Raw genomic sequence first — 20,462 nt, 5'->3', positions numbered from 1 at the left:
AACAACAGTCAAATATGAAAAAGGGTCAAAATTAAATAAAAACATCCCAAAAAGAATAAAAGGAACAGATAATGTATGTAGAGCTGTATACAGGGGTTTGATGTATATCTGGACATGACAACACCGCAGGCCACGCCCCCAGAACACTTACAGCTATGGCACATGACAACAACCCCGACTGTTACCACAGAAACTAAAAACATAGCAGAACATTTTTACAAAAAAACAGGAAGGGAATAAAAACTAAATAAAAGCTATGATACAGATGGTAGAGGAAGATGATGACAGGAGAGAGAGATTAACAAATGGAAGTGAATAAAAAAGAAAATGAGTAAGAAGCTAAAGAAGAAAAGAAAGGAAGTGTAGTAGCAGGTGGATGTAGCTACAGAACGGTAGAACAAAGTTAAGTAGTTATAGGCTAGTGCAGTCAAAAGCGTGATTTTCCTGTGTTTTATATATATTTCCAGACTATAAGGTTGGAATAATACTGTGAAATTATGAAAATGATGATAATGCCCTTATAGTGTAAGAGCTGTTTGAAAAGAAAATCAGCCTGTTTTGGTGGGATGGAGTTTTGGCCTGCCTGGTGACATCACCATGCGGTAAATTCATTGATAGACCAATAAGAAAGAGTTCCAAACCTCTCTGCCAATAACAGCTACTTTTCAGTTTCCCCCTCCCCACTCAGACCACTCCCAGACAGTCCTAGCAACATTCTTGCTTGAGAAATTGCTCTTTGCTAAGAATCTATTTTTGGCCATTTTAACTGAAAACAATCACAGTAACATACCTAATTGTTACCCAGAAATTATTTGGTATTTAAATAAAAACAGAGGCCTTTAAAGTCTTGAATATCTGAACTTGATACAGAGAAAAACAGGATGAGAGAAAGGAGGTTATGATCAAGACAAAACAATTTTTTTATAGCATCATAAAAAAAAAATTTTTACAGTCAATTCTCTAAAAAACCAAAAGGGAATTGAGCACAAGGCAGATTAGCCGTTCTCCCTCCCAACAACATAATCCAATTATTTTTAGGGACTTTTCATCGTATATAATATATATTTAGGCATCTATATATATCTATATCTATATATAGATATGTATAATCTGTGGCTCATTTACAGGTCAGAGCTGTAAGGCAAGAGCCACATTCCAACACCTTTAAAATTTACCCCTCCCTCCCTCTCGTCCTTCCCTCTCTCCCTCCTTTCTTCACTCATCCTTCCTCTTTTTCCCTCTTTCCCTCCTTTCTTCCCTCTCTCCCTCCTTTCTTCACTCATCCTTCCTCTTTTTCCCTCTCTCCCTCCTTTCTTCACTCATCCTTCCTCTTTTTCCCTCTTTCCCTCCTTTCTTCACTCATCCTTCCTCTTTTTCCCTCTTTCCCTCCTTTCTTCACTCATCCTTCCTCTTTTTCCCTCTTTCCCTCCTTTCTTCCCTCTCTGCCTCCTTTCTTGAAATTATCAATGAATCAGACATGACTGAAAAAATGGAGTTCAAGCTTTTACACTTTCAAGTTGTGACAAGTCAGTGATGTCACAAAGAACAAGGAGAGTGAGAAGGAAGGAAGGAAGGGTGCTTCTTTATAGTGCTGGGGTGTGACCCCGGTGTTCATCTTGCTGTCCGGAGAGAAACTGAACCCATCTCAGGGGATACGTCCCAAATGGCACCCTACTCCCTATATAGTGCACCACTTTTGATCAGATCCCCATTGGCCCTGGACACAAGTAGTGCACTATATGAAGGGAATAGGGTGCCCTTTTGGGACGTAAACATGATAACACACACAGCCCGCCCACTTCTCCCTCCCCATCTCCTCACCCACCCCGCTTAAAACCCAACATCAAAAAACAGGGAGAGAAAAATACTAGATTAAGAGAGAAATGAATCAAAGAGAAAGAAGTCTGTCCATCCTCTCGCTCGCCCACCCCTCTCCCTCTCTCATGTCAGAAGAACAGGTGTTCATCTTCTTCTTTCTCCATTAAACCCTCTTTTTTATTCTTCTTCTTTATGTTCAGGTAATAGTTCTCAGTCCTCCTCCCTCCGTTTCATTTCAGAATACAAGAGGAGTTCAAGTATCTGTTTATCCATAGGTATCCGGTTTCACCATTGCCCACGGCAACAACCAATCATCAACGATAAACGGGCAGTTAGACACAAAAAACGCATCTGAAATTGCAAAAAGTGGAAGTTGTACTCCCGGTCCCCACCGCTGGGGGGGGGGGGGGCTCCACCTTATTAATGTACCTCACCTCAGTCTCCTTCAAGTCTCTGGAGCTCACATCCTGGTCTGGGGTCTCTAATCAAAGAGAGGGAGGGAGGGGGGGTGTTGTGTGTGAAATCCCAGCCATGGTGGGATAAGGTAGAGTTCATATCTCTTTCTCTCCCTCTCCTCCTTTCTCACTCTCTCTCTCAGAAAAGGTTCTCTTCAAAGATGGCCATCAAGTCGCTCTGGAAGTTAATGTCAATGGTGTCCGCCATCTGTAGAGGGGGATGAGAGAGAGCGAGAGAGAGAGAGAGAGAGAAATTAGATAGTGTTAATCTTTCCCATCTTTTCTCAGCTAAACTACCTCTCCTCTGTATTATTGTAATATAACTGAATATACATAATATAACAAGAATATACATATATTAATGAGTATCTTTATGATGATTCTCTCCTCTCTCCTGCTATACTAGTATATCATGTTAGTATTATAGTAGTATAACTGCTATAAAGTATTACCACCTCTCTTCTGCTAGAAAAGTATATTATGTTAGTATTATAGTAGTACAAACGGTATTAAGTATTACCACCTCTCCCCTGCTATACTAGTATATTATGTTAATATTACAGTAGTATAAATGCTATTAAGTAATACCACCTCTCTCCTCCACCTCTCCTGCTATACCAGTATATCATGTTAGTATTATAGTAGTATAACTGCTATAAAGTATTACCACCTCTCTCCTGCTATAATAGTATATTATGTTAGTATTACAGTAGTATAAATGCTATAAAGTATTACCACCTCTCTCCTGCTATAATAGTATATTGTTAGTATTACAGTAGTATAAATGCTATAAAGTATTACCACCTCTCTCCTAGTATGTTACTATTACAGTAGTATAAATGCTATAAAGTATTACCACCTCTCCTGCTATACTAGTATATCATGTTAGTATTATAGTAGTATAACTGCTATAAAGTATTACCACCTCTCTCCTACTATACCAGTATATCATGTTAGTATTATAGTAGTATTACTGCTATAAAGTATTACCACCTCTCTCCTACTATACTAGTATATCATGTTAGTATTATAGTAGTATTACTGCTATAAAGTATTACCACCTCTCTCCTACTACACTAGAATATTATGTTATGTTAGTATTATAGTAGTATAACTGCTAAAGTATTACCACCTCTCCTGCTATACAAGTATATCATGTTAGTATTATAGTAGTATAAATGCTATTAAGTATTACCGCCTCTCTCCTGCTAAACTAGTATTTTATGTTAGTATTATAGTAGTATAACTGCTATAAAATATTACCGCCTCTCTCCTCCTCCTTTCCTGCTCACGGCGTCTCGCCAGCTCCCTCTGCTGGTCCATGGCGTTCTGTGCTGCGGCCGAGGGTGGGGGTGTGGCCTGTTGAGTGGGAGGGGCCTGTGGGGAGTCGGCGGGAGGGGTTGAGGCGGGGGGCGTGGGGGCTTGAGGCGAAAGTTGCTCCTGGCGACGGCGAGAGTCCTCCTGGACACGCCCCCTCCCCTGCTGCTCCACAGAGTCCTCGTCGTCACGACTACTGGAGAAGAGAAAGCGGAGTGTCAGAGGGGGAGGAGCTTAGATGGGGTGTTAGAATGAGCTTACTTCTCCCTCTATCCATCCTTCCCTTTTTTCTCACCATAGTTTCTACCTCGGCTGAGAGGTCTTCTCCCTCTCCTCCTCCCTTTCCTCTCCCTCCATCTCTCTTCCCTTCTTACCGTAGTTTCTCCTGCTCTCTCCTGGCCTGCTCGGCCTGTGCTTTCAGTACTATCTCCCTGCTCTTTCCCTCCCTCCATCCTTCCCTTCTTACCGTAGTTTCTCCTGCTCTCTCCTGGCCTGCTCAGCCTGTGCTTTCAGTGCTCTCTCTCCTCCACTATCTCCCTGCTCTTTCCCTCCCTCCATCCTTCCCTCTTACCGTAGTTTCTCCTGCTCTCTCCTGGCCTGCTCAGCCTGTGCTTTCAGTTCTCTCTCTCTCCTCCACTATCTCCCTGCCCTTTCCCTCCCTCCATCCTTCCCTCTTACCGTAGTTTCTCCTGCTCCCTCCTGGCCTGCTCGGCCTGTGCTTTTAGCTGTTTCTCTCTCTCCTTCTCTCGGGCGGCGCGACGGAACTGTTCGAAGCTGTCGCTAGACGAGCGGACAGCGGAGGCGGGGGTGGACTGAGAACGCTGGGCCAAGCTGGCCCAAGAACCCATGTTCTTTAACTTCACATCCTGGGAGGGGAGGGAGAAAGTGTAGTGGGAAGAGTGCGACACAGACATTTCGTTTACACCCACTTTTTAAAAGACATTTCACCTCCATCATTTTAATAACACTGCCTTACAGGAGAAGTTCTTTTTTTTTTTTTTTTACAACTAAATCCATTTTATTTATGTAAGTGGAATTTCATAGGAAGGGTCCAGACACTTTTTTTTGTGATTTCACATGCTTTTGAGAAACTTACCCCAACCAGCAAATCATGTTTTTGAGAAACCCGAGCAAATCACTTCCTCATCCTCGTTTTGTAGTATGGGAGCTCTGATACAAACACGAACACGGGCTCCAAAAACACCCAAATATGTCCTTTTATAAAGGACAAAGCTCTCAGTATTGTAATGCAGGTCTGTAGATGTTGTACACATGACGTTGTGTCATTCTGAAGTTCAGCCACAACGCTGTTTTCCATTTTGTTAAACTCAAACAATTTTAAGCACGTGCATATGGGTGTACTTCCTCGTTCCCAAATCCTACTGTGTGCATGTAGGCTAAATTAGGGGGGAGGTGCTACCGACATAGGTAAGGTATTGCTTTCCTTACGATGTCAGTCACTCACGAGAAAACAGACGATAAAGGAAACAGCGGACCAAAGTAGTTTTAGTTGTTAGGTTTGCTGAATATTGCTGAAAATGGTTCACAGATGTGCAATCCCAAAAACACAAGAACGCAAGAAAAAAAACATGGTACTATAACCTTTCACTGACTTCCTTTGGATGACCGATATCTAATGAGGCTTTGGCTAGTTGTTCTGTATAGACGCATAAACACTCCCGTCTACAGACTTCCTTTGGATGACCGATATCTAATGAGGCTTTGGCTAGTTGTTCTGTATAGACGCATAAACACTCCCGTCTACAGACTTCCTTTGGATGACCGATATCTAATGAGGCTTTGGCTAGTTGTTCTGTATAGACGCATAAACACTCCCGTCTACAGACTTCCTTTGGATGACCGATATCTAATGAGGCTTTGGCTAGTTGTTCTGTATAGACGCATAAACACTCCCGTCTACAGACTTCCTTTGGATGACCGATATCTAATGAGGCTTTGGCTAGTTGTTCTGTATAGACGCATAAACACCCCCGTCTACAGACTTCCTTTGGATGACCGATATCTAATGAGGCTTTGGCTAGTTGTTCTGTATAGACGCATAAAACACTCCCGTCTACAGACTTCACACGTTGAATCTACAGGGAGCATTTTTCTGATGAGGAGTAAAACCACCACAGAGAAGAAAAGTAATCGCTGTAAGACGTTTCCGGACCCGTCTAGGACCTGCAGAAAGAGCAATTGAGGGAAGAGATAGGCGTTTGCTATTGTTCTGTAAATCAGGACATTATGTTCAAGTTGACCTAAACTGGTTTTGAGAAGCCATTTCACAGCCACCACACAAATGGTAATCTCAAAACCGGTTTAGGCCGTATGTCTTGATTTACAGAATAATAGCAAACCACTCAAAGCAAAATGGGTCGCACATTATTCACAGGAGCCTTCCGGAGTTGGGTCAGTAACCTTGATTTACAGGACAATGATGCTTAACGGCCCATCTCAGGGTCCCAGACTCCTACGGTGATTGGGGCCAAGACAACAATGGTTTGATGACGGTCTTATCTGTTGAGCATTCTAGAAGGCCCGGGCTGATCCACAGAGCTGCGTGTGAACTGGTCTTCTACTACTTTAATTGGGAGTAAAAGATTGCCTATTGTCAAGGTTGAAGCAGTGTCTGTTTCCTTACACCAGTACCCCCAACAGCACACATTGTTGTTGCCGCGGACAAACTCACCTGATTCAACTCATTGAGGGCTTGGTGATTAAATGAGAAGTTAAATCAGGTGTGCATGTCCAGGGTTACAATAAAAATGTGTACTGTTGGGGTTTGTTGAGGACTGGAGTTGGGAAACACAGGCTTACACACACACACACACACACACACACACACACACCTCTAATGCACCACACCCTGCAATAACAACAACTATGTACCTACTGTACGCTTGATTATATATTTTACTATTTAAATCCAGTCACTTTATCCTCCCATCCACCATGTAGTCCATGCTACTGTCAATATGTATCCTCCATGTAGTCCATGCTACTGTCAATATGTATTCTCCCATCCACCATGTAGTCCATGTTACTGTCAATATGTATCCTCCCATCCACCATGTAGTCCATGTTATTGTCAATATGTATCCTCCCATCTACCATGTAGTCCATGTTACTGTCAATATGTATTCTAACAATCACCATGTAGTCCATGTTACTGTCAATATGGATCCTTCCATCCACCATGTAGTCAATGTTACTGTCATTATGTATCCTCCCATCCACCATGTAGTCCATGTTACTGTCAATATGTATCCTCCCATCCACCATGTAGTCCATGCTACTGTCAATATGTATCCTTCCATTCACCATGTAGTCCATGATACTGTCAATATGTATCCTCCCATCCACCATGTAGCCCATGTTACTGTCAATATGTATCCTCCCATCTACCATGTAGCCCATGTTACTGTCAATATGTATCCTCCCATCCACCATGTAGTCCATGCTACTGTCAATATGTATCCTCCCATCTACCATGTACTCCATGCTACTGTCAATATGTATCCTTCCATCCACCATGTAGTCCATGTTACTGAACTGATACTGTCAATATGTATCCTCCCATCTACCATGTAGTACATGTTACTGTCAATATATATCCTCCCATCTACCATGTAGTCCATGTTAATGTCAATATGTATCCTCCCATCCACCATGTAGTCCATGTTACTGTCAATATGTATCCTCCCATCCACCATGTAGTCCATGTTACTGAACTGATACTGTCAATATGTATCCTCCCATCCACCATGTAGTCCATGTTACTGAACTGATACTGTCAATATGTATCCTTCCATCTACCATGTAGTCCATGTTACTGTCAATATGTATCCTCCCATCTACCATGTAGTCCATGCTACTGTCAATATGTATCCTCCCATCTACCATGTAGTCAATGCTACTGTCAATATGTATTCTCCCATCCACCATGTAGTCCATGTTACTGTCAATATGTATCCTCCCATCCACCATGTAGTCCATGTTACTGTCAATATGTATCCTCCCATCCACCATGTAGTCCATGTTACTGTCAATATGTATCCTCCAATCCACCATGTAGTCCATGTTACTGTCAATATGTATCCTCCCATCTACCATGTAGTCCATGCTACTGTCAATATGTATCCTCCCATCTACCATGTAGTCAATGCTACTGTCAATATGTATCCTTCCATCCACCATGTAGTCCATGCTACTGTCAATATGTATCCTCCCATCCACAATGTAGTCCATGTTACTGAACTGACACTGTCAATATGTATCCTCCCATCTACCATGTAGTCCATGTTACTGTCAATATGTATCCTCCCATCCACCATGTAGTCCATGTTACTGTCAATATGTATCCTCCCATCCACCATGTAGTCCATGTTACTGTCAATATGTATCCTCCAATCCACCATGTAGTCCATGCTACTGTCAATATGTATCCTCCCATCTACCATGTAGTCCATGCTACTGTCAATATGTATCCTCCCATCTACCATGTAGTCAATGCTACTGTCAATATGTATCCTTCCATCCACCACGTAGTCCATGCTACTGTCAAAATGTATCCTCCCATCCACCATGTATCCATGTTACTGTCAATATGTATTCTCCCATCCACCATGTAGTCCATGTTACTGTCAATATGTATCCTCCCATCCACCATGTAGTTCATGTTACTGTCAATATGTATCCTCCCATCCACCATGTAGTCCATGTTACTGTCAATATGTATTCTCCCATCCTCCATGTAGTCCATGTTACTGTCAATATGTATCCTCCCATCTACCATGTAGTCCATGTTACTGTCAATATGTATCATCCCATCCACCATGTAGCCCATGTTACTGTCAATATGTATTCTCCAATCCTCCATGTAGTCCATGTTACTGTCAATATGCATCCTCCCATCCAACATGTAGTCCATGCTACTGTCAATATGTATTCTCCCATCCACCATGTAGCCCATGTTACTGTCAATATGTATTCTCCCATCCACCATGTAGACCATGTTACTGTCAATATGTATTCTCCAATCCTCCATGTAGTCCATGTTACTGTCAATATGTATCCTCCCATACACCATGTAGTCCATGTTACTGAACTGATACTGTCAATATGTATCCTCCCATCCATCATGTAGTCCATGTTACTGTCAATATGTATCCTACATGTAGTCCATGTTACTGTCAATATGTATTCTCCAATCCTCCATGTAGTCCATGTTACTGTCAATATGTATCCTCCCATCCACCATGTAGTCCATGTTCCTGTCAATATGTATCATCCCATCCACCATGTAGTCCATGTTACTGTCAATATGTATCCTCCATGTAGTCCATGTTCCTGTCAATATGTATCATCCCATCCACCATGTAGTCCATGTTACTGTCAATATGTATCCTCCATGTAGTCCATGCTACTGTCAATATGTATCCTCTCATCTACCATGTAGTCCATGCTACTGTCAATATGTATCCACCCATCTACCATGTAGTCCATGCTACTGTCAATATGTATCCTCCCATCTACCATGTAGTCAATGCACTGTCAATATGTATCCTCCCATCTACCATGTAGTCCATGTTACTGTCAATATGTATCCTCCCATCCACCATGTAGTCCATGTTACTGAACTGATACTGTCAATATGTATCCTTCCATCCACCACGTAGTCCATGCTACTGTCAATATGTATCCTCCCATCCACCATGTAGTCCATGTTACTGTCAATATGTATCCTCCCATCCACCATGTAGTCCATGTTACTGTCAATATGTATCCTCCCATCCACCATGTAGTCCATGTTCCTGTCAATATGTATCATCCCATCCACCATGTAGTCCATGTTACTGTCAATATGTATCCTCCATGTAGTCCATGTTCCTGTCAATATGTATCATCCCATCCACCATGTAGTCCATGTTACTGTCAATATGTATCCTCCATGTAGTCCATGCTACTGTCAATATGTATCCTCTCATCTACCATGTAGTCCATGCTACTGTCAATATGTATCCACCCATCTACCATGTAGTCCATGCTACTGTCAATATGTATCCTCCCATCTACCATGTAGTCAATGCACTGTCAATATGTATCCTCCCATCTACCATGTAGTCCATGTTACTGTCAATATGTATCCTCCCATCCACCATGTAGTCCATGTTACTGAACTGATACTGTCAATATGTATCCTTCCATCCACCACGTAGTCCATGCTACTGTCAATATGTATCCTCCCATCCACCATGTAGTCCATGTTACTGTCAATATGTATCCTCCCATCCACCATGTAGTCCATGTTACTGAACTGATACTGTCAATATATATCCTCCCATCTACCATGTAGTCCATGTTACTGTCAATATTTATTCTCCTATCCTCCATGTAGTCAATGCTACTGTCAATATGTATTCTCCCATCCACCATGTAGCCCATGTTACTGTCAATATGTATCCTCCCATCCACCATGTAGTCCATGCTACTGTCAATATGTATCCTCCCATCTACCATGTAGTCAATGCAATGTCAATATGTATCCTTCCATCCACAATGTAGTCCATGCTACTGTCAATATGTATCCTCCCATCCACAATGTAGTCCATGTTACTGAACTGATACTGTCAATATGTACCCTCCCATCCATCATGTAGTCCATGCTACTGTCAATATGTATTCTCCCATCCACCATGTAGCCCATGTTACTGTCAATATGTATCCTCCATGTAGTCCATGTTACTGTCAATATGTATTCTCCCATCCACCATGTAGCCCATGTTACTGTCAATATGTATCCTCCATGTAGTCCATGTTACTGTCAATATGTATTCTCCCATCCTCCATGTAGTCCATGTTACTGTCAATATGTATCCTCCCATCTACCATGTAGTCCATGCTACTGTCAGTATGTATCCTCCCATCTACCATGTACTCCATGTTACTGTCAATATGTATCCTCCCATCCACCATGTAGTCCATGCTACTGTCAATATGTATCCTTCCATCCACCATGTAGTCCATGTTACTGTCAATATGTATCCTCCCATCCACCATGTAGTCCATGTTACTGTCAATATGTATCCTCCCATCGACCACGTAGTCCATGCTACTGTCAATATGTATCCTCCCATCTACCATGTTGTCCATGCTACTGTCAATATGTATCCTCCCATCCACCATGTAGTCCATGCTACTGTCAATATGTATCCTCCCATCCACCATGTAGTCCATGCTACTGTCAATATGTATCCTCCCATCCACCATGTAGTCCATGTTACTGTCAATATGTATCCTCCCATCCACCATGTAGTCCATGCTATTGAACTGATACTGTCAATATGTATCCTCCCATCCACCATGTAGTCCATGTTACTGAACTGATACTGTCAATATGTATCCTCCCATCCACCATCTAGTCCATGCTACTGTCAATATGTATTCTCCCATCCACCATGTAGCCCATGTTACTGTCAATATGTATCCTCCATGTAGTCCATGTTACTGTCAATATGTATTCTCCCATCCACCATGTAGCCCATGTTACTGTCAATATGTATCCTCCATGTAGTCCATGTGACTGTCAATATGTATTCTCCCATCCTCCATGTAGTACATGTTACTGTCAATATGTATCCTCCCATCTACCATGTAGTCCATGCTACTGTCAATATGTATTCTCCCATCCACCATGTAGTCCATGTTACTGTCAATATGTATCCTCCCATCCACCATGTAGTCCATGTTACTGTCAATATGTATCCTCCCATCTACCATGTAGTCCATGCTACTGTCAATATGTATCCTCCCATCCACCATTTAGTCCATGTTACTGAACTGATACTGTCAATATGTATCCTCCCATCCACCATGTAGTCCATGTTACTGAACTGATACTGTCAATATGTATCCTCCCATCTACCATGTAGTCCATGTTACTGTCAATATGTATCCTCCCATCTACCATGTAGTCCATGCTACTGTCAATATGTATCCTCCCATCCACCATTTAGTCCATGTTACTGAACTGATACTGTCAATATGTATCCTCCCATCCACCATGTAGTCCATGTTACTGAACTGATACTGTCAATATATATCCTCCCATCCACCATGTAGTCCATGTTACTGTCAATATGTATCCTCCCATCGACCACGTAGTCCATGCTACTGTCAATATGTATCCTCCCATCTACCATGTAGTCCATGCTACTGTCAATATGTATCCTCCCATCCACCATGTAGTCCATGCTACTGTCAATATGTATCCTCCCATCCACCATGTAGTCCATGCTACTGTCAATATGTATCCTCCCATCCACCATGTAGTCCATGCTACTGTCAATATGTATCCTCCCATCCACCATGTAGTCCATGCTACTGTCAATATGTATCCTCCCATCCACCATGTAGTCCATGTTACTGTCAATATGTATCCTCCCATCCACCATGTAGTCCATGCTATTGAACTGATACTGTCAATATGTATCCTCCCATCCACCATGTAGTCCATGTTACTGAACTGATACTGTCAATATGTATCCTCCCATCCACCATCTAGTCCATGCTACTGTCAATATGTATTCTCCCATCCACCATGTAGCCCATGTTACTGTCAATATGTATCCTCCATGTAGTCCATGTTACTGTCAATATGTATTCTCCCATCCACCATGTAGCCCATGTTACTGTCAATATGTATCCTCCATGTAGTCCATGTGACTGTCAATATGTATTCTCCCATCCTCCATGTAGTACATGTTACTGTCAATATGTATCCTCCCATCTACCATGCAGTCCATGCTACTGTCAATATGTATTCTCCCATCCACCATGTAGTCCATGTTACTGTCAATATGTATCCTCCCATCCACCATGTAGTCCATGTTACTGTCAATATGTATCCTCCCATCTACCATGTAGTCCATGCTACTGTCAATATGTATCCTCCCATCCACCATTTAGTCCATGTTACTGAACTGATACTGTCAATATGTATCCTCCCATCCACCATGTAGTCCATGTTACTGAACTGATACTGTCAATATGTGTCCTCCCATCTACCATGTAGTCCATGTTACTGTCAATATGTATCCTCCCATCTACCATGTAGTCCATGCTACTGTCAATATGCATCCTCCCATCCACCATTTAGTCCATGTTACTGAACTGATACTGTCAATATGTATCCTCCCATCCACCATGTAGTCCATGTTACTGAACTGATACTGTCAATATATATCCTCCCATCCACCATGTAGTCCATGTTACTGTCAATATGTATCCTCCCATCTACCATGTAGTCCATGCTACTGTTAATATGTATCCTCCCATCTACCATGTAGTCCATGCTACTGTCAATATGTATTCTCCCATCCACCATGTAGTCCATGTTACTGTCAATATGTATCCTCCCATCTAGTCAATGCACAGTCAATATGTATTCTCCCATCCACCATGTAGTCCATGTTACTGTCAATATGTATCCTCCCATCCACCATGTAGCCCATGTTACTGTCAATATGTATTCCCCAATCCTCCATGTAACTGTCAATATGTATCCTCCCATCCAACATGTAGTCCATGCTACTGTCAATATGTATTCTCCCATCCACCATGTAGCCCATGTTACTGTCAATATGTATTCTCCCATCCACCATGTAGCCCATGTTACTGTCAATATGTATTCTCCAATCCTCCATGTAGTCCATGTTACTGTCAATATGTATCCTCCCATACACCATGTAGTCCATGCTGAGATACTGTCAATATGTATCCTCCCATCCACCATGTAGTCCATGTTACTGTCAATATGTATCTCATCCATGTAGTCCATGATACTGTCAATATGTATCCTCCCATCTACCATGTAGTCCATGCTACTGTCAATATTATTCTCCCATCCACCATGTAGTCCATGTTACTGTCAATATGTATCCTCCCATCTACCATGTAGTCCATGTTACTGTCAATATGTATCCTCCCATCTACCATGTAGTCCATGCTACTGTCAATATGTATCCTCCCATCCACCATTTAGTCCATGTTACTGAACTGATACTGTCAATATGTATCCTCCCATCCACCATGTAGTCCATGTTACTGAACTGATACTGTCAATATGTATCCTCCCATCCACCATGTAGTCCATGTTACTGTCAATATGTATCCTCCCATCTACCATGTAGTCCATGCTACTGTCAATATGTATCCTCCCATCCACCATTTAGTCCATGTTACTGAACTGATACTGTCAATATGTATCCTCCCATCCACCATGTAGTCCATGTTACTGAACTGATACTGTCAATATATATCCTCCCATCCACCATGTAGTCCATGTTACTGTCAATATGTATCCTCCCATCTACCATGTAGTCCATGCTACTGTTAATATGTATCCTCCCATCCATCATGTAGTCCATGTTACTGTCAATATGTATCCTCCCATCCACCATGTAGTCCATGTTCCTGTCAATATGTATCATCCCATCCACCATTTAGTCCATGTTACTGTCAATATGTATCCTCCATGTAGTCCATGTTCCTGTCAATATGTATCATCCCATCCACCATGTAGTCCATGTTACTGTCAATATGTATCCTCCATGTAGTCCATGCTACTGTCAATATGTATTCTCCCATCCACCATGTAGCCCATGTTACTGTCAATATGTATCCTCCATGTAGTCCATGTTACTGTCAATATGTATCCTCCCATCCACCATGTAGTCCATGTTCCTGTCAATATGTATTCTCCAATCCTCCATGTAGTCCATGTTACTGTCAATATGTATCCTCCCATCCAACATGTAGTCCATGCTACTGTCAATATGTATTCTCCCATCCACCATGTAGCCCATGTTACTGTCAATATGTATTCTCCCATCCACCATGTAGCCCATGTTACTGTCAATATGTATTCTCCAATCCTCCATGTAGTCCATGTTACTGTCAATATGTATCCTCCCATCCACCATGTAGTCCATGCTACTGTCAATATGTATCCTCCCATACACCATGTAGTCCATGTTACTGAACTGATACTGTCAATATGTATCCTCCCATCCATCATGTAGTCCATGTTACTGTCAATATGTATCCTCCCATCCACCATGTAGTCCATGTTCCTGTCAATATGTATCATCCCATCCACCATTTAGTCCATGTTACTGTCAATATGTATCCTCCATGTAGTCCATGTTCCTGTCAATATGTATCATCCCATCCACCATGTAGTCCATGTTACTGTCAATATGTATCCTCCATGTAGTCCATGCTACTGTCAATATGTATTCTCCCATCCACCATGTAGCCCATGTTACTGTCAATATGTATCCTCCATGTAGTCCATGTTACTGTCAATATGTATCCTCCCATCCACCATGTAGTCCATGTTCCTGTCAATATGTATCATCCCATCCACCATGTAGTCCATGTTACTGTCAATATGTATCATCCCATCCACCATGTAGTCCATGTTACTGTCAATATGTATTCTCCCATCTACCATGTAGTCCATGCTACTGTCAATATGTATTCTCCCATCCACCATGTAGTCCATGTTACTGTCAATATGTATCCTCCCATCTACCATGTAGTCCATGTTACTGTCAATATGTATCCTCCCATCTACCATGTAGTCCATGCTACTGTCAATATGTATCCTCCCATCTACCATGTAGTCCATGCTACTGTCAATATGTATCCTCCCATCTACCATGTAGTCAATGCTACTTTCAATATGTATCATCCCATCCACCATGTAGTCCATGCTACTGTCAATATGTATCCTCCCATCTACCATGTAGTCCATGCTACTGTCAATATGTATCCTCCCATCTACCATGTAGTCAATGCACTGTCAATATGTATCCTCCCATCTACCATGTAGTCAATGCACTGTCAATATGTATCCTCCCATCTACCATGTAGTCCATGTTACTGTCAATATGTATCCTCCCATCCACCATGTAGTCCATGTTACTGAACTGATACTGTCAATATGTATCCTTCCATCCACCACGTAGTCCATGCTACTGTCAATATGTATCCTCCCATCCACCATGTAGTCCATGTTACTGTCAATATGTATCCTCCCATCCACCATGTAGTCCATGTTCCTGTCAATATGTATCATCCCATCCACCATGTAGTCCATGTTACTGTCAATATGTATCCTCCCATCTACCATGTAGTCCATGCTACTGTCAATATGTATCCTCCCATCCACCATGTAGTCCATGTTACTGTCAATATGTATCCTCCCATCTACCATGTAGTCCATGTTACTGTCAATATGTATCCTCCCATCCACCATGTAGTCAATGCTACTTTCAATATGCATCATCCCATCCACCATGTAGTCCATGCTACTGTCAATATGTATCCTCCCATCTACCATGTAGTCCATGCTACTGTCAATATGTATCCTCCCATCTACCATGTAGTCAATGCACTGTCAATATGTATCCTCCCATCTACCATGTAGTCCATGTTAATGTCAATATGTATCCTCCCATCCACCATGTAGTCCATGTTACTGACTGATACTGTCAATATGTATCCTTCCATCCACCACGTAGTCCATGCTACTGTCAATATGTATTCTCCCATCCACCATGTAGCCCATGTTACTGTCAATATGTATCCTCCCATCCACCATGTAGTCCATGCTACTGTCAATATGTATCCTCCCATCTACCATGTAGTCAATGCACTGTCAATATGTATCCTTCCATCCACAATGTAGTCCATGCTACTGTCAATATGTATCATCCCATCCACAATGTAGTCCATGTTACTGAACTGATACTGTCAATATGTATCCTCCCATCCATCATGTAGTCCATGCTACTGTCAATATGTATTCTCCCATCCACCATGTAGCCCATGTTACTGTCAATATGTATCCTCCATGTAGTCCATGTTACTGTCAATATGTATTCTCCCATCCTCCATGTAGTCCATGTTACTGTCAATATGTATCCTCCCATCCACCATGTAGTCCATGCTACTGTCAATATGTATCCTCCCATCCACCATGTAGTCCATGTTACTGTCAATATGTATCCTCCCATCCACCATGTAGTCCATGTAACTGTCAATATGTATCCTCCCATCCAACATGTAGTCCATGCTACTGTCAATATGTATTCTCCCATCCACCATGTAGCCCATGTTACTGTCAATATGTATTCTCCCATCCACCATGTAGCCCATGTTACTGTCAATATGTATTCTCCAATCCTCCATGTAGTCCATGTTACTGTCAATATGTATCCTCCCATCCACCATGTAGTCCATGCTACTGTCAATATGTATCCTCCCATACACCATGTAGTCCATGTTACTGAACTGATACTGTCAATATGTATCCTCCCATCCATCATGTAGTCCATGTTACTGTCAATATGTATCCTCCCATCCTCCATGTAGTCCATGTTACTGTCAATATGTATTCTCCAATCCTCCATGTAGTACATGTTACTGTCAATATGTATCCTCCCATCTACCATGTAGTCCATGCTACTGTCAATATGTATTCTCCCATCCACCATGTAGTCCATGTTACTGTCAATATGTATCCTCCCATCCACCATGTAGTCCATGTTACTGTCAATATGTATCCTCCCATCTACCATGTAGTCCATGCTACTGTCAATATGTATCCTCCCATCCACCATTTAGTCCATGTTACTGAACTGATACTGTCAATATGTATCCTCCCATCCACCATGTAGTCCATGTTACTGAACTGATACTGTCAATATGTATCCTCCCATCTACCATGTAGTCCATGTTACTGTCAATATGTATCCTCCCATCTACCATGTAGTCCATGCTACTGTCAATATGTATCCTCCCATCCACCATTTAGTCCATGTTACTGAACTGATACTGTCAATATATATCCTCCCATCCACCATGTAGTCCATGTTACTGTCAATATGTATCCTCCCATCTACCATGTAGTCCATGCTACTGTTAATATGTATCCTCCCATCTACCATGTAGTCCATGCTACTGTCAATATGTATTCTCCCATCCACCATGTAGTCCATGTTACTGTCAATATGTATCCTCCCATCTACCATGTAGTCAATGCACTGTCAATATGTATTCTCCCATCCACCATGTAGTCCATGTTACTGTCAATATGTATCCTCCCATCCACCATGTAGCCCATGTTACTGTCAATATGTATTCTCCAATCCTCCATGTAGTCCATGTTACTGTCAATATGTATCCTCCCATCCAACATGTAGTCCATGCTACTGTCAATATGTATTCTCCCATCCACCATGTAGCCCATGTTACTGTCAATATGTATTCTCCAATCCTCCATGTAGTCCATGTTACTGTCAATATGTATCCTCCCATCCACCATGTAGTCCATGCTACTGTCAATATGTATCCTCCCATACACCATGTAGTCCATGTTACTGAACTGATACTGTCAATATGTATCCTCCCATCCATCATGTAGTCCATGTTACTGTCAATATGTATCCTCCATGTAGTCCATGTTACTGTCAATATGTATTCTCCAATCCTCCATGTAGTCCATGTTACTGTCAATATGTATCCTCCCATCCACCATGTAGTCCATGTTCCTGTCAATATGTATCATCCCATCCACCATGTAGCCCATGTTACTGTCAATATGTATCCTCCATGTAGTCCATGTTACTGTCAATATGTATCCTCCCATCCACCATGTAGTCCATGTTCCTGTCAATATGTATCATCCCATCCACCATGTAGTCCATGTTACTGTCAATATGTATTCTCCCATCTACCATGTAGTCCATGCTACTGTCAATATGTATTCTCCCATCCACCATGTAGTCCATGTTACTGTCAATATGTATCCTCCCATCTACCATGTAGTCCATGTTACTGTCAATATGTATCCTCCCATCCACCATGTAGTCCATGTTACTGTCAATATGTATCCTCCCATCTACCATGTAGTCCATGCTACTGTCAATATGTATCCTCCCATCTACCATGTAGTCAATGATACTTTCAATATGTATCATCCCATCCACCATGTAGTCCATGCTACTGTCAATATGTATCCTCCCATCCACCATGTAGTCCATGCTACTGTCAATATGTATCCTCCCATACACCATGTAGTCCATGTTACTGAACTGATACTGTCAATATGTATCCTCCCATCCATCATGTAGTCCATGTTACTGTCAATATGTATCCTCCCATCCACCATGTAGTCCATGTTCCTGTCAATATGTATCATCCCATCCACCATTTAGTCCATGTTACTGTCAATATGTATCCTCCATGTAGTCCATGTTCCTGTCAATATGTATCATCCCATCCACCATGTAGTCCATGTTACTGTCAATATGTATCCTCCATGTAGTCCATGCTACTGTCAATATGTATTCTCCCATCCACCATGTAGCCCATGTTACTGTCAATATGTATCCTCCATGTAGTCCATGTTACTGTCAATATGTATCCTCCCATCCACCATGTAGTCCATGTTCCTGTCAATATGTATCATCCCATCCACCATGTAGTCCATGTTACTGTCAATATGTATCATCCCATCCACCATGTAGTCCATGTTACTGTCAATATGTATTCTCCCATCTACCATGTAGTCCATGCTACTGTCAATATGTATTCTCCCATCCACCATGTAGTCCATGTTACTGTCAATATGTATCCTCCCATCTACCATGTAGTCCATGTTACTGTCAATATGTATCCTCCCATCTACCATGTAGTCCATGCTACTGTCAATATGTATCCTCCCATCTACCATGTAGTCCATGCTACTGTCAATATGTATCCTCCCATCTACCATGTAGTCAATGCTACTTTCAATATGTATCATCCCATCCACCATGTAGTCCATGCTACTGTCAATATGTATCCTCCCATCTACCATGTAGTCCATGCTACTGTCAATATGTATCCTCCCATCTACCATGTAGTCAATGCACTGTCAATATGTATCCTCCCATCTACCATGTAGTCCATGTTACTGTCAATATGTATCCTCCCATCCACCATGTAGTCCATGTTACTGAACTGATACTGTCAATATGTATCCTTCCATCCACCACGTAGTCCATGCTACTGTCAATATGTATCCTCCCATCCACCATGTAGTCCATGTTACTGTCAATATGTATCCTCCCATCCACCATGTAGTCCATGTTCCTGTCAATATGTATCATCCCATCCACCATGTAGTCCATGTTACTGTCAATATGTATTCTCCCATCTACCATGTAGTCCATGCTACTGTCAATATGTATTCTCCCATCCACCATGTAGTCCATGCTACTGTCAATATGTATCCTCCCATCTACCATGTAGTCAATGTTACTGTCAATATGTATCCTTCCCATCCACAATGTAGTCCATGCTACTGTCAATATGTATCCTCCCATCTACCATGTAGTCCATGTTACGAACTGATACTGTCAATATGTATCCTCCCATCTATCATGTAGTCCATGCTACTGTCAATATGTATCCTCCCATCTACCATGTAGCCAATGCTACTGTCAATATGCATATCCACCATGTAGTCCATGTTACTGTCAATATGTATTCTCCCATCTACCATGTAGTCCATGTTACTGTCAATATGTATCCTCCCATCCACCATGTAGTCAATGCTACTGTCAATATGTATCCTCCCATCCACCATGTAGTCCATGTTAATGTCAATATGTATCCTCCCATCCACCATGTAGTCCATGACTACTGAACTGTCAATATGTATCCTCCCATCCAACATGTAGTCCATGCTACTGTCAATATGTATTCTCCCATCCACCATGTAGCCCATGTTACTGTCAATATGTATCCTCCCATCCA

The 20,462-nt window shown here is 41.9% G+C and overlaps 1 protein-coding gene across 8 annotated transcripts in view; it reads right to left on the bottom strand.

The window, feature by feature from the left end:
• Window positions 1-748: 748 nt before the first annotated feature.
• LOC106593723 (bromodomain-containing protein 4) overlaps window positions 749-20,462 on the bottom strand; it is a 90,759-nt gene continuing 71,045 nt past the window's right edge. For 7 of the 8 annotated variants that reach the window (XM_045690716.1, XM_045690718.1, XM_045690719.1 and 4 more), the window contains 3 exons: window positions 4,269-4,456; window positions 3,537-3,786; window positions 749-2,481 (listed from right to left, as the gene is read on the bottom strand). In XM_045690716.1, the coding sequence (XP_045546672.1) occupies window positions 2,413-2,481; window positions 3,537-3,786; window positions 4,269-4,456 (507 nt within the window). In that variant the 3' untranslated portion in view covers window positions 749-2,412. The remainder of the gene's footprint in view (window positions 2,482-3,536; window positions 3,787-4,268; window positions 4,457-20,462) is intronic. The other variant, XM_045690717.1, reaches the window with a different exon arrangement.

Source organism: Salmo salar, chromosome ssa12, assembly GCF_905237065.1.
Source record: "Salmo salar chromosome ssa12, Ssal_v3.1, whole genome shotgun sequence".
Taxonomy (NCBI): domain Eukaryota; kingdom Metazoa; phylum Chordata; class Actinopteri; order Salmoniformes; family Salmonidae; genus Salmo; species Salmo salar.
Note: the sequence above shows the minus strand (reverse complement) of the source record. Positions and strands in the feature narration are given on the sequence as shown.